General features: G+C 42.0%; 1 protein-coding gene across 2 annotated transcripts in view; it reads right to left on the bottom strand.

The window, feature by feature from the left end:
• Positions 1-15,344, bottom strand: part of KIF16B (kinesin family member 16B) — a 354,538-nt gene that overhangs the window by 68,474 nt on the left and 270,720 nt on the right. For both annotated transcript variants that reach the window (XM_066387104.1, XM_066387105.1), the window contains one exon: positions 2,178-2,267. In XM_066387104.1, the coding sequence (XP_066243201.1) occupies positions 2,178-2,267 (90 nt within the window). The remainder of the gene's footprint in view (positions 1-2,177; positions 2,268-15,344) is intronic.

Genomic DNA, 15,344 nt, shown 5'->3' with positions numbered 1-15,344 from the left:
TATATAGTGTGTCCGTAAAGTCATGGTGCACTTTTGACTGGTCACAGGAAAACAACAAAAGACGATAGAAATGTGAAATCTGCACCAAATAAACGGAAAACCCTCCCAGTTTCTGTAGGATGATGTGGCAGCATGTGCGCATGCGCAGATGACGTAACACCGTGTATACAGTGGAGCAGCCCACGGCCATGCCAGTAGAGATGTGGATGGTTCAGAAGAAAGTTCAGTGTGTTTTGTGGCTTGCTAAATTCGAATCCGTGACCAAAGTGCAACGTGAATATCGGCGTGTTTATAACAAAGCGCCACCACATAGGAATAACATTACTTGGTGGGATAAGCAGTTGAAGGAAACCAGCAGTTTGGTGGAGAAACCCGGTTCTGGTAGGCCATTAGTCAGTGACGAGTCTGTAGAAGCTATACGGGATAGCTACCTAAGGAGCCCTAAAAAATCTGTGCGTGAGCCCACATCGAACTGCAGTGAATAGGTATGAAACTGGGAGTTTTTTCCTTTTATTTGGTGCAGATTTCACATTTCTATCGTCTTTTGTTGCTTTCCTGTGACCGGTCAAATTATTTTTCCCATCTATTAGTGTGGGAATTTTGTATGTTAATATGAATACCTGTATGTACATCATTAAAGTACTGAGTTTAGCAACTTATAACCAAGCAGTTAATGAACTGCAAAGCTCACTCGAAAAATAAGTTGCTCTAAACATTTAATATGTACACATTACTCTCACTTCATACTGTCAGTGTTAAGCTGGGGAGTGGAGTGAGGGGGAGGAGGGCAAAGTCGGGGGAAGGTGGGCGGAAAGAAACTTTGCTGGAGGGGGGTCAGAGGGTGCATGACGCGGTGGGTAGACGGCGTTATGTTGGGTTGTACACTTGAAACCTGTATGGTTTGGTGAACCAGGTCAACCCAATAAATGAAAAAATAAATTTAAAGAGACATTAACTTGGAACATGAAGAGTCAATTGCAGAAAGCAATTTAGCAACTTGACTTTGAAGCAGTTGCTTCTGGAACTGAAGACTCTCAGGAACACTGAACTATAATTGAGAGCGGAAGCTTCTTTGGTTTGAAATACAGTACTCTTATAAAAGCCCAACAGCAGAATTGTGAGACAGCCTAAATTCACCTGGCCTCAAGATTTTTCTACAATCAAGGAGCCACTTCATTTACAAAAGGTATTTCTCTTCACGTTGCGCGAGAGGTAGGAAAGCGTGGGGGGCCTGGCCACGCTGAGGAAACACGCAGGGAAGGCAGCCTAATGAGGCAGCGCCTGCCGGCCGTTCTGCAGTCAGCTCAACGCCAGATTCCTAAAGAGGTGTGCCTTACAGCTTTCTTTAGTTGAAGTTAAAAATAAAATTAAATAATAATAATATATTCACTTAGAAGATACATATTCATTTTAAGAATATCTTTGTTTAAAAGTATTTTAAAAACTAATCTTCGTTCAATAAAGATGATTAATGTATATACTGCATATCTGATCTAATGCATGGAATGCCTTCTTGCTTCTAATAATACCATCCATGTTCACTATCTGCCTCCACGCATGTTTGATGGCAAATGAACTTTTATGACTTGACTTCTCGTTAAGAAGCCTAAGCATTAACATGGTCTATTTTTTAAGAGAAAAAAAGGGTAAACACATACTAAGGAATTTACTATTATTTCATTTTAATATGTGTCACTCACATTTAAGAAATTTAAAATATTTATTGAAAATTTATAAAATTTATGAAAAGGAATTCATTTATTGTCATTTTACTATCACTTTCAAAATCTTACTTTTAGAAAATGTTTAAACTGTGTAGAATAGAAATGGAACAGAGAAGAATAATTAAAAAGATATCTTTGACAGATGAATAACTAAAATAAAATTTGGTGACACAAGCTAATATCTAAAGGGGCATTATAATGTAATCAACTCACTTCTAAAACAAAAGATTTTAAAATTTTTTATTAATTAATATGAGAGTGGGAGAGAGAAACATCAATTTTTGTTCCATTTATTTATGCACTCAATGGTTTTTATTTGTGCCCTAACTGGGGATCAAACCCCCAACCCTGGCACATTGGTATGAGGCTCTAACTGAGGCTCTATCAGCTAAGCTACCTGGCTAAGGCCTAAAACAAATGTTCTTAAACAGAGATAATTATTCCATAACTTACCTCTGCATACTTTAACTTCAATGTTTTATGCATTTCTCGAAAGCGACTATAACGTCTGAACACAGTCCACGTCTCATCAAGGACAGAAATCTATTAACCAAGAAAATAAAAATAAATCAGCATTAAAGAGAAAAAAGCAACTAACAGTGGTTTTAAATAATTAAAAAATTAACAGAGTGATTAGTATGTTAATTTCTCCAGAACTGAAACCATTAATCTAGCTGTGTAAATAAGACTTATAAATAAGCCCTGGCCGGTTGGCTTAGTGGTAGAGCATTGGCCCAGTATGTGAAAGTTCTGGGTTTGATTCCCAGCCAGGACACACAGGAAAGGCACCCATCTGCCTCTCCATCCTTCCCCCTCTCCTTTCTCTCTATCTCTTTCTTCCCCTCTTGCAGCCAAGGCTCCATTGGAGCAAAGTTGGCCCAGGCATTGAGGATGGCTCCATGGCCTCCGCCTCAGGTGCTAAAATGGCTCTGGTTGCAATGGAGCAACACCCCAGATGGGCAGAGCATCGCCCCCTAGTGGGCATGCTGGGTGGATCCTGGTTGGGCGCATGCAGGAATCTGTCTCTCTGCCTCCCTGCTTCTCACTTCAGAAAAATACAAAAAAAAAAAAAAAAAAAAAGGGACTTATAAATAATAACTGTTCTCTAGTTAAGCATGCATCTGTGGTTCCTAAATCTGGTTATAAGCAGCTTACATGTAACTATGCCAAGTGATGAGACAGTTACTACTATTTAGAGGCTTATGAAAAGTATCCTTTAACCCTCCCCTTGGGTTGTAGGGAAAAGTCCCACAGAGTGACCTTCCTCTCACAGCGGCGTGCCCATACAAAATGTTGGTGCAGGTCACCAGATGCCACCCCAGTGGACAGGAGGGAAAAAAGTGAGAGAAGAAAAAGCAGAGAAAATAGACAGGAAGAGGAGGAGAAAGGAGAAAGGAAATGAGGGAGAAGAGTAGGAAAGGAGAACAAATCTTTCTGCATCTCAATGATTGTTGATGTAAAGACACAACAATATAGCACGCTTTATTCCACAAGCTCTTCCTGATGATGAGCTGGCTGCGTGGAGCCCTGGTGAGCGTGTGGAGCACACGAACTCACAGCCGAGGACACAGGCTACTGGGTCTCCCCTTCCTGTCTCAGCCCCCGCCTTCCAGCCCAGCTGCAGACCCAGTACCCAACCTGGGGACACCTTCCTTAGGTGTCACACAGGAACCTCAAATTCAAAGTGTCTAAATCAAACCGCACATAGTCTCACGAAAGAGTATCTAGAATGTTCCATCTCAGCGCATTTCACCTCCTTCCCACTAGCATGCCCACAGCAGAACAAGAACCAGGCCTTGCTTTCCTTTTACTGTCTAAACATTCCTTAGAGCTCTGTCCATCCATCCTCCACCGTCACCACCAAGACCACTGGGTCTCAGGCGGGCTTTACCTGGGCCTCTCCTGGTTGTCTATAGCACACCTGCCCCGTCCAATGCCTTCTCTGCACACCAGCAGAGGGGCTCTGAACAATTTAAATAGGATCATTCCACTTCCCCCCTTAAGACCCTTCCAGTAGTTTCCTGCTGCTCCTAGAAAAAAACTCACATTTTTAACCTTACAGACCCTAATTTTTAATTAATAACCATTGCCTATAATAGCCTCACCTCATGCCTCTCTTCCCTGAGGTATCTTCACTCAGGCTACACTTCCTGAATGAGATTACTCCTTTCCACCCCAGGTCCTTTGCATGAGATGTGTCCTGTCTAGGAAATCTTATCCTGCACTTTAGAGATATGCCCTTCTCAAGTGTAATAATTCAACCTGATTCTCCCAAATGTGAGCCATGGGGGATACGCAGCAAAGTAGAAGCAGTGGTGGTTTGCGACCCATGTGGGTCATTTCAGGGGGAGAAGCGAGTCTCGAGTCTTAGCCATTCTCTGGCTCATTCATCTCCCAAAGTGGCAAATGAGATTTGGGGTGGACATATTTTATTTTCATCATTCTGGCTCTGTGTCCATTATTCACCATAATTGTTTAAACTGGCAGGTTTCTTACGAGTTTCCTTTAAAAATATTTCTATAAGAAGAAAGGTAAGTATATTTAAACAAACTTATTAAGTAAGGAAACAATAGTACAGGTACTCTGAGCTATAATTTTTTAAAGTTTGATTATGCAATTCACTCAAGTGTGGGAAGCACCACTGCTAGGCTGGGGCCCCCTCTCCGACTCTCTCCTCCTTGGTGGACCCCATCGAAGCGCCTGAGCTAGGCCAACACAATCAGCAGGGCTGGGACAGCTTCCTGGGCACGAGAACACAGCCATATGCTACCCTGGTGGGTCACAAACCAGGTGTCAAAGGGAGAACTGGAACAGGAGTGGGCATGGCGCAGCCTACTTGCTAGGAATGCTCAGAAAATGGAATCACAGCCATGACCCAGGGATAATAAAATGGAGGATGCTCACAGGTGAGACCATCCTGTACTGGAACTTTGGATTCCATAAAAGGTCACCCCAGGAACCGAGGCTGCCCTCATCTCCCAGACTATAAGGTCCCCTGAGGCTTTCCTTCCATCTCCCGAAATCCTCTCACTGTACCTCTTAAACTCATGGCCAATCACCAGGAAAACCCCTAGATCCTCAGCCTCTTCCAGAAGGGCACCCCTCGTCGCTGCTCTAACTGGGAACTGGCTGCCATTGCTTCCCCTGCAGCCTCAAGCAGTGCTCTCCCCACCTCCTCATCCCAATATGCCGGAGGTGGGCAGACCTTCCAGTTCCTCACTCCAACTCTCAAACTGCTGCTCCTCTCTCTTGTCTAAAATCCCGTCTCTGTGAGCTATGTCTTCAGACTCTGCCACTCTACTCATCTTTCCTGCGGGCACCCATTCGCCTCAGTAGCTTCCCCAATTCCTCGCAAGATTTTAGACTCTGCTCCAACAGACTATGTATGAACTATGGCACTCCTGCCACGATTCTCCGGTCATTTCATTAAACCACAGATGACCTCCTGATTCCTTGACTTCGGCCTTTGCTCCTTCCTCACTCAGCTTGAAAACCACAGCGATCATCACAACCGTTCCCTTGCATTCAACCTCAAGTGTCTTTGTCCCACACTTGAATTTCCCTGGACTATGCTAAACCACAACCCTTGTTAAATCCAACTGTCTGTTTACTCCCAGCCTGCACTGTCCTAGAACAGTGTGGCTGAAGAAAAACACACCGCCGAAGGGACTGGTTTCATTTCAAAGTAACAGTTACCATCTTCAAGTCAGCCTGGATGCCTCCACCGCCACATCACCTTTCCCAATTCCACCACGCCTCCATTCTCTTATAATTAATCTAAATAGTTCACTCCATCTTTTCCAAGCCTTCACCACCTCTTTCCCTGTTCTCACTCTCAGCTGATAATTTTAATCCCTAGTTCTCCAAGAAAATAGAAACAATAAAAAAAAAAAAAAGATTTCCACAAGTCCCCTCAACCAAGTCTGCTCACCTGCCACCAAGTGTCCTGTACCTCATCTTTGCCCCTGTTGCCAGCCGTGAGTATACATCAGTGCTCCTGGTAAAGGCTGACACATTCCACTAGATTCCATCACTCTGGCCTTCTGAAGGATATTATAATTAGCTGTTTTCTCTTCTCTCTCCTATACCAATACATTACCATTCTCTACTAGATTATTCCCACCAGCATTTAAATGAGCTATTCTTTCTTTCCTTAAACTCCCATCTTGACCTCCCTTTCCCTTGCAGCTATCATCCCATTTGTATTCTTTCAATTATTCAAAACTCCTTGAGTTTATTCTTGATGTCCTCAGTTCTTCCTTCCCTTTGTCCCTTGATTCCACTCTAATCTACTCACCATTCTGCACGCACTACAGTCGTCCCTCGCCATATCGCGGTTCACCTTTGGTGGTCTCACTGTATTGCGGATTTTAAAACTGTGTATGTCTCATTTTGTATCATGGATTTTTTCACTATATCGTGTGATTTTTGCAGTATATAGGTATTTTTATATGTTATTTTATTTTTGCAGTAAAATAAACATTTTCTAGACTAAAAAACTGAAAACAATATAAAAATATAAAAAATATTAATTAAAACATAGTAAAAGAATATTAAATTGAAATAAAGTCTTAAAATATATATAAATAATAAAATAAATATAAGGTGTCATGACTTCATGGATTTTCACCTATTTTCGGGGGTGCTGGAACCTAACTGCCATGATAGACGAGGGACCACTTGTGTGTCCTACTGCCTAGTTGACATGTCTGCCGACTTGGATGTCTAATATGCATCTCAAATTTAACATGGCCCAACTTACCAAAATTATTCTTATTCAAACTCACTCCCCGTCCTGCTTCCCCCTCTCTGCAAATGGCAATGCCATTCTTCTACTTGTTCAATCCAAAAACTTAGGGGTCACCCTTGATGCTCTTCTGAATCCTTTCCACCAGACTCCAAAATATGTATAATGAAAGTCTGACCACTTCTCACCATCTCTCCTGTTAACATGCTGGGGTTAGCCATCATCTTCTCTTCCTCTGATATCCTGAACAGCCTCCTAGTTGGGTCTCCTTGCTTCTGCTTTTGTTCCCCATCCCCAATTTTCCCTTCATTTTTCTTTTTCTCAGCACAACAGCCAAAGTGATCTTATAAAGTATAAGTCAGATGAAACCATTTCTTTGTTCCAATGGGACATACTCCCAAAGTGTCCCGTCTCCCCCTGGGTACAAGTTCAGGTTCTCTCACTATCCTATAAGAATTTCTATAATCTGTCTCCTCCTTGTCCTCAACTCCAACCACTCTCTGGCTGCTCATACTGGCTTTCTTGCTTTTCTGGAATACACCAAATGTGCTACACAGTGAGTACGGCCCCAGGGACTTTGCACATGATTTTTCATCTTTCTGGCATGCTCTTTTCACATGACCAGCTCACTCACTTCCTTCAAGTCTCTGCTCAAAAGTCACTTTCTCAGTGCAGCCTTCTTTGGATAAACCATCTAAGACTGCAACCCCTCTCCCCATCTCCGCACCACTTACTCCTCTATTTTTCTACTAAACATTACCAGGCATTAATTATATATCTTGTTTGGTTGTATCTCTTCCACATTAGAATGTAAACGCCAGGAGAGCTGGGATTTTTAGCTGGTTTTCCCTGCACACTGGAAGAGTACTTGACACATTAGGAACATTCTGAATGAAGTTTGGAAGATAGAGCCCAAGATGAACCTGTCAAAAATATTCTCAGGCTCCTAGTGGCCATGAACTGGCAATGCCTTTATTTGTAGAAAAGCCCTCAAGAAGGCCTCAAGCAAAGTTAGGGCGAGTTCTCCGGGCTCCCCGGCTGTGGGCCTCTGGCTTACAGCTTCACATCTGTAGCCTCTGCAGCTCATTGGTGTCAAACCAATTTTTGAAATCTCTGATTTATTGAGTGGCTTTAAACTTACCTCACAAATTTGGGTTTTTTATTCCTCTTTTTCAGAATAGTGCCTTTATAAGGAGTAGCAATTTTTCCAACATGTATGCACCCAATTCTGGGGAGGATATGACATGACTAAGTGAATTCCTGGGTTGTAGATATCAAGGGCCTTTGGGCACAAGATAATAAGAGAGCAAAAAGAAAACAAAATCTCTAGGAGAGTTCCCAAATCATCCAGCACGCTTCCTTCTGCTGTCTTGACATCAATCTGCTGTGGCTGTACTGGGACGTGGGCTGCGACCGTGGTCAATGTGCAGAACTGGGAGTAGCCAGAGGAAGATGGCCCAATGGGGAGAGGGCCATTCAAGCTTCACAGGCAACATCCTTTGAACTTGGCTTAATGAGGTCAGAAAAGGTATCAGAGATATCTCTCCCTTTGCTTGTTACCATGGTAACTCCAGGAGTCACACCATTAAAGAAGAGGAGGGACTCTCTTGAAACATTAACACTGTGTATAAAGCTTCTCTAAAATGTCGAACAATGAGGATCATTATGGGTCCATCCGGGTAACACTTTATTTTGTTGCCTTACATCTTACTTGATAATTAATAAATTCACATTAATAAACTCACATACAGATCTCAGTGACTTCTGTCCTCGCTGTTTCAGTGTATAGCCTAAACCAGTGGTTCCCAAGGTGTGATGCCTGGCCAGCAGCACCAGCTTCCCCTGGGAACTTATTAAAACACAAACCATGACGTTTTACCCACACTTACTTCATCAGGAACTCTAGGGACACGGCTGTCTGATTTGACAAACCCTGCAGGGGTTCTGGTGCAGGTTCTAGTCTGAGCTGCCATGCTGCACATCAGATACAGTCACTCGCATCCCCCATCCACCTCCTCCCAAGGCAAGAGCCCTTAGCGTGGCATGTAGGGCCCTTTCCGGCTAACCCAACACTACCTTTCTAATCACAGCTCCCAGTGCATTAGAAATCTTACCTTTTTAGGCAACTGGTCAACAAGTAAATATGGCACATTCACTATCTTCTGTGGGGTGTTGCGAATGTGAAAAGCCTGTTCTGTGACTGGAGAACAACTGCTCCATCTCCAGCAACAACCAAACCACAGTCCCTCCCTTGGCAACATTCCCACTTGCACTCCCCTCTTCCTGGAAGAATCACTCCCGTCTCTGTGATTCCTTAGCAAGCATTTCATACTTTGACCAAAGCACACATCCCAGGATATTAATCATACAATAAATGCTACACTAATTAAATTACATAACTGATATTAACTGTATCAATGTATACCTACAACATTTAAGCCTTTTAAGGCAATTGGCCTTTGGCACTAACTGAGGGGGAGGTAAGAAGGTTGTCGCTGCAGAGATGAACGCTTACTGAGCTACACAATGTGCTGCACACTGTACTAGACGTCGGCGGCTTTTTGAAAGACACAGTTGAGTTTGCTTTTTAAATCAGGTAAGGGGTCCAGAGTGTGGCCCAGATCAGTCAAAATGGAGAGTAAGGCCGCTACAATCTTGGCTCCATTTACTCTACTCTGGTGATTTCCCTGAGGTTCACCTGAATCAGATTATTTGAATTAATAACACAACAGTGTGACTTGTTTTAACGGCACTGAGAATACGGTGATTATCATTATTTGTAACACACGTCTATAGTGAGGTAAAGACAGATTCCCAAATTTTTCACCCTACAGGATTTTTTTTCTTTACACACACACACACACACACACACACACACACACACACACACACACACACACACACACACACTTATTTAGAAATTAAATATAACAGGATGACATTGATCAATAAGAATACACAGGTTTCAGGTAAACATCTCTATAGCATTTAAACTGTTGATTGCATTGTGTATCCTAGAGTTTTCACCTGAGCTCAGGTGAAATATAAGGATTACAATGGCTTATACCTCCTACTTTATACACGGAACGTTTTAACCTCCCCCTTGCCTGTGAACATGTAAACAGGATGAAGACATGATGATGAAGAAGTAAGATCATCAGTCGTCATGACAGAAATGGCGGGCCAGGCAGCCACGGATGTCATCTGTCCACAGGCCAGCGAATCCCTTCTCTATAATGAAGGCACCTTCACACCTTCACCTGGAGAAATGGTACACAGGAGGTTTGGGAAAGCTACACATAAACGTAGATATGTTTTAAGGTCCTATTTTGCCCCAGATTAAAATTGGGCTTGGGCGAAAGAGTTGATGCAGAGACAGAAGATCTCTATGACAAATAAATCAAGTCAAAATACTCAACGATGTTCTTCAATGTTGAGAATGTGGGGCATCACTACTGTGTATCTTTGAGGAGCCAGTTCATTACTTCTCTCTCCCTGAATGGTTCTGCTGATGCAAATCCATCTTTTCTGGGCCATAAAATGATCAAGCACAACTTACACCATAAACATATCTGCGCGATGAACTGCATTTACTTATACGCAATTCTCCACTGAGTGCTTTCCTTAAATTTATGTTATACACATATTTTGCTGGTTTAAGGATTGTCAATTTTAAGATCGTCTTCAGTATATATTTGCTGTGTACATCTACCTGTGTAAGGAGGAAAATCTTCAGTTCCTTTACAAAGAAAAACATTCTGGTCCCCACTTAAAACAGTTCTTACAGAGTTACTTTCAACAACTTTTTTTTAACAACATCTGGAGGGGTTCTATCAAGAATATAAAAATAAATGTCCTTCTCTTTAGTAACAGTTTGGAAGATATTATCTAATATCAAACTAATATATACTAAAAAAAGTTTTGTCAGATTTTTGTAAAACGTAATCCTATGAAGCAACATAAGTATGAATATGTTTGAGGAAACATGAAATATTTTCCAAATGTTTAAATACTTATTAACATTCACTAATGCATTATATCTAATTAAAGTTTCTTCACACAATTGCTGCAAATGGAACTAAACCAGAGGTGGTAAAAGAAGCTGACCACCCCCCATCAATCACAAGGACACCCCATAGCTACAACAAACTGACACTGAATTACCCCCAGCTTTGGTCAATGTCTACAATCGCCAAATCTTTCAACAACAATGCTGGTGACTTTGGATTTCTAACAGGTGTGCTCACCCGACGTGTGCTGAATCTGCTGTGACTGCCCTTAAAGCCTCCTGGTCTCCTAGCTCACCTCTTCTCTCCTGGTCACTCATCCATGGACCCAGGCTGGATGTCAGGTCAGCCTTCCTGCCACTGGGAGGTCAGTACCTCAAAATCCCCAGCTGCCCAGACCCTCTGATAGGTCCCCATTACAACAGTCCCACAGCCAGGAAGCCTGTGGGGTCAGCTTTCTTTCCTGCCACAGCCCCCTGAATAATAACCCTTCACCCTACCTGGAAAGGCAGCCTGCATTTACATGCATTTTATGTAATTTTAACTCAGCAGGGTCACTGTCACTTTGAAATCCCTCCAAACTACATTCTCTATGATAAGTATTTCAAAATGTTCTCAATTTTCTATCCTAATGGACAATGCTCTTGTTTTACTGAAATGACTAGGGTCGTGCACAACCTACTCCCTGAACACCCTTCCAGCCTATCTTAAAATGATGCTCTCCAAACATTCCTTCTCCTCCTTCCTTCAAAACCTCTTCATCTTCTTTATTCACTTCTACCTGAAAGGACAATCCTCCCCTAGGCTGGCCCCAGACCTACTGCTTCCTGTCACCTACACGTCATCTGCACCTGTCAGCCCTTGGGGTCTTGGTCCTGGTGCTCCTCCTGCCTGGAGCGCCCTCTCTCTCCCATCTCAGAATCTCCACTCACTGAGACCCACCTATCTTCCCCAGACAGAGGTCTTAAGTCTTCTCAACCGCCCCTTCGGGACCCCTCTTTCTCTAAGTTCCTCTTCCCCTACTTAGTGGACTCTTGAGTACATGAACTGCTTATTCATCTTTTCTGTTTACCAGTATATTGATATTTCTATTACAGCCTTTATATATGATATATATATTATAGGTATATATATATTATATTATACATATATATTTATATATAATAAATATATATTTTATATATATAATATATATAAATATACTAAATTTTGGTATATTAACATTTTATATATATTATATATTTATATAAATAATATAAATATGTTAATTATAATAATTATATATTATATATATAATATATATGTACCAAATAAATATTTGTTAAATAGTAAATAAATCATGGAGACAGTAGGGCCCAATGTTTCTTTTTAATAAATATTTTTCTTCTATTTAATTTTCCAATTCACTTCTATCTTGAAATGTGGTCAGTAGAGTGACGTACATTTTAGTACTTTCCTGACTTACCAGTAACTGTTTAAAGTTTTTAAAATATAGGCCTTAGAGGAAAGGGTAATTAAATGTTAAAGAAAGAAAAAACGTCATTTATCTAATTCCTTTTAGAGAGAGGGGTTGCTGATTCAGAAGAAATGCTGTGTTAGATGATACAGGGCTAAACCGAGTGCAGGCTGTGACTCCTAAACACACGGCACAGACAGAGGTGCCTAGAGAGTGGGTCCTCTCACTTAAGAGCCTTCTGTAACTAAGTGTCATGGTCCTTAGTTTCTTTGGTTCTTCAAATTGAATTACAATATGTTAGTTTCAAAGAGATTCAACATTTATATGCCTCATGAAGTGATCACCACGCTAAGTCTAGTAACTGTCTGTCATTGTACAATGTCATTACAATATTACTGACTATATACCCTATGCTGGACATTACATTCCTATGATTTATAACTGGAAGCTTGTACCTCTTCATCCCCTTCACCTTTTTTGTCCACCTCCCAACCCCCTCCTCCGGCAACAATCAGTCTGTTTTCTGTATTCAGTCTATTTGTTCTGTTCGTTTTTTTCTTTTTTAGATTCCATATACAAGTAAAATCATATGGCATTTGCCTTTCTCTGACTTATTTCACTTAGCATAATACTCTTTAGGTCCATCCATGTTGTCACAAATGGCAAGATTCTGTTCTTTTTAGAGCTGAGTAATATTCCACTGACTATATATATCACATCTTCTTTATTCATTCGTCTCTCAGTGGACACCAGGACTGCTTCCAAATCTTGGCTATTGTAAATAATGCTGCAATGAACAAAGTGTGCAAATATCTTTCTGAATTAATGTTTCCATTTTTGGGGGGTAAATACTGAGCATCATGGCCCTCTGGGTACTGAACTTGAGTATAAAGCTGAGGACAGCAGCTAGAGCTGAGGGACAGCAGTTGGGGCTCCCCTAGGATATCCAGGAAGGAGGAGAGGGAATGTTGGTGCTTTGGGGAGAGCATAATCGTAACTGCCTAATGGGATATTCTGTTATTTCCTCTGAGGTGTGCCAGGAACCTCCTTTTCCGGGTTCCCTAGGGAAACTTCAGGAAAGTTTACATACCTTTCTTTTAGGGACACAGAGGACTGAGGTCTGTAGTCAACTGGACACTAAGAGAAGAGACTGTGTCAGTGACCATACAGGGGGCACAATTCACCCACATAAGGGAAGAGCTGCCACTTGATTCACATCCATAAACAGCATGAGGAGTTCCTGAACCGAGTGGACACCCCACCACTGCAGTGGGCTCCATGAGCCAACAGCTCCACCAACTCCACAAATTCCGTGTCAGTGGCACCTGAGGGGAGAAGCTGGATCCCCTCAGGAGAAACATGGTCCTAAAGCCAGGGCCCTGCCAAGGAGAGAGGACTCTAGACCTCCCCTGTCTGCTAGTATCATGGATGGGATGTGCATGGATTTTGAAGAACGAAGATTCCTGAAAGCAGGAGGCCCATGTAGATGGAAGATTATCCAGCTTCATTATCCACGAAACTGCCCAGACCTCCATCTGTGTACAGGTATTATTGATAAGCCAGAATGTGCCTTCAGCTTTCGGGCCGAGCCTAGTCTAGGTCTGGCATGCTGGGAAGAAAGGGACCTAGCTCTTGACACCGAGCCACCCCACATGCTACAAAACAATGAAGCGATGCATCGCGGAACACGGCTTCCCTCCAAGCTGACAAACCTCAGCCTCTACCCTAACTGGGTGACGGCTTCTTCCTGCTTCCACTTCAGCACCGTCTAAACAGGGACACCATTTACTTTTCTAGTAGTTTGAAGGCAAATCTGAAAGATGTACATAGACCCTAACAGTCTGACAAAATAGATGTCTTTCAAATCCAAGATCATCATTAATAAGTACTTGTTCCTTCCCCTGATGCCTCCATGAAGCAGGTAAGAAACTGGGAGAGTTCTTCTACTTTGAAATTGTGGGAAATTATGAGAATGACAGCATAAGCAATTTTCCTTCAAATTATCCAAATGTTCAGAGGCACAGCATGGAATGCACAATTTCTATCGCCACTGAGCAGAATGAAATAAGAAAAAGACCTCTGGATTAAGACAGGCCTGGACCCCGACTTTAGCCCAGTCATGAATAAGTCGTATGACTTTGGCTAAATTATACAAGTTCTCCAGGCCTCATTTTTTTATCTGTAAAATGGCCTCATAATGCCTAACCTGGAAATGAACTAAAAGAATGTGAAGCAATAAGCAAAGTGTTTTGGCACTGGATAAACGGTAACCCTGGCACTGTAGCCACACTCTAGGGCAGGGGTTAGGAACCTATGGCTCGTGAGCCAGATGTGGCTCTTTTGATGGCTGCATCTGGCTCACAGACAAATCTTTAATAAAAAATATAATAATGTTAAAAATATAAAACATTCTCATGTATTACAATCCATTGATTTCCTACCACTCATGTTCATGGTTGCAGGTGGCTGGAGCCAATCACAGCTGTCCTCCGGGACAACACCAAATTTTTATTGGATAATGCATAACGTACATGAGTCATTGTGAGGTCAGGAAGTAAACTTCCCTCCTTTTAATCAAGTAGTCAGCTAGCTAACTGCAGAAATCCTTTTGATGAAGAAGATGGCTAAAAGAAAAAAAGATGAGGAGTATCATACTTTTCAGCAGGAATGGACAGAGGAATTTGCCTTTGTGGAGAGAGCAGGTTCTACAGTGTGTCTAATATGCAATGATAAAATTGCATCAATGAAACGGTCAAATATAAAGTGGCACTTTGACACAGGCCTTACTACATTTATATCAAAATACCCATAGGGGGACAGCAGGAAGAAAGCATGTCAAGAGCTTCTGTGCAGAGTGCAAGCTAGTCAGCAGCAACTCCATGTTTGGACCCAACAAGGTGACTGGAATTCGGCTAGCTTTGCTGGTGCTTTAGCAATTGTGAGAAATGGAAAGCCACTCACAGATGGGGAGTATGCCAAAACATTCATGCTTGATGTTGCCAGTGAACTTTTTGACAACTTTTCAGATAAAGACAAGATAATCAAACGAATAAAAGACATGCTTCTGTCAGCAAGAACTGTTCACGATCGTACCATCATGATGGCAAATCAAATCGAGGCAACACAAGTGAAGGACATAAATGCAGCACTATTCTTTTCTCTCATTTTGGATGAGTCAACAGACTTAAGCCATTTATCCCAGTTCAGCGTGATTGCAAGGTATGCTGTCAGTGACAGACTACGTGAGGAAAGTCTTGCTGTTTTGCCTATGAAAGAGACAACAAGAGGGGAGGATTTATCCGAGACTTTCACTGAGTTCACTAAAGAAAAAAAATCTACCGATGGATAAACTTACTTCGGTGTGTACTGATGGTGCTCCGTGCATGGTGGGGAAAAACAGAGGATTTGTA

This window comes from Saccopteryx leptura, chromosome 5 (assembly GCF_036850995.1).
Source record: "Saccopteryx leptura isolate mSacLep1 chromosome 5, mSacLep1_pri_phased_curated, whole genome shotgun sequence".
NCBI classification, from domain to species: Eukaryota; Metazoa; Chordata; class Mammalia; order Chiroptera; family Emballonuridae; genus Saccopteryx; species Saccopteryx leptura.
Note: the sequence above shows the minus strand (reverse complement) of the source record. Positions and strands in the feature narration are given on the sequence as shown.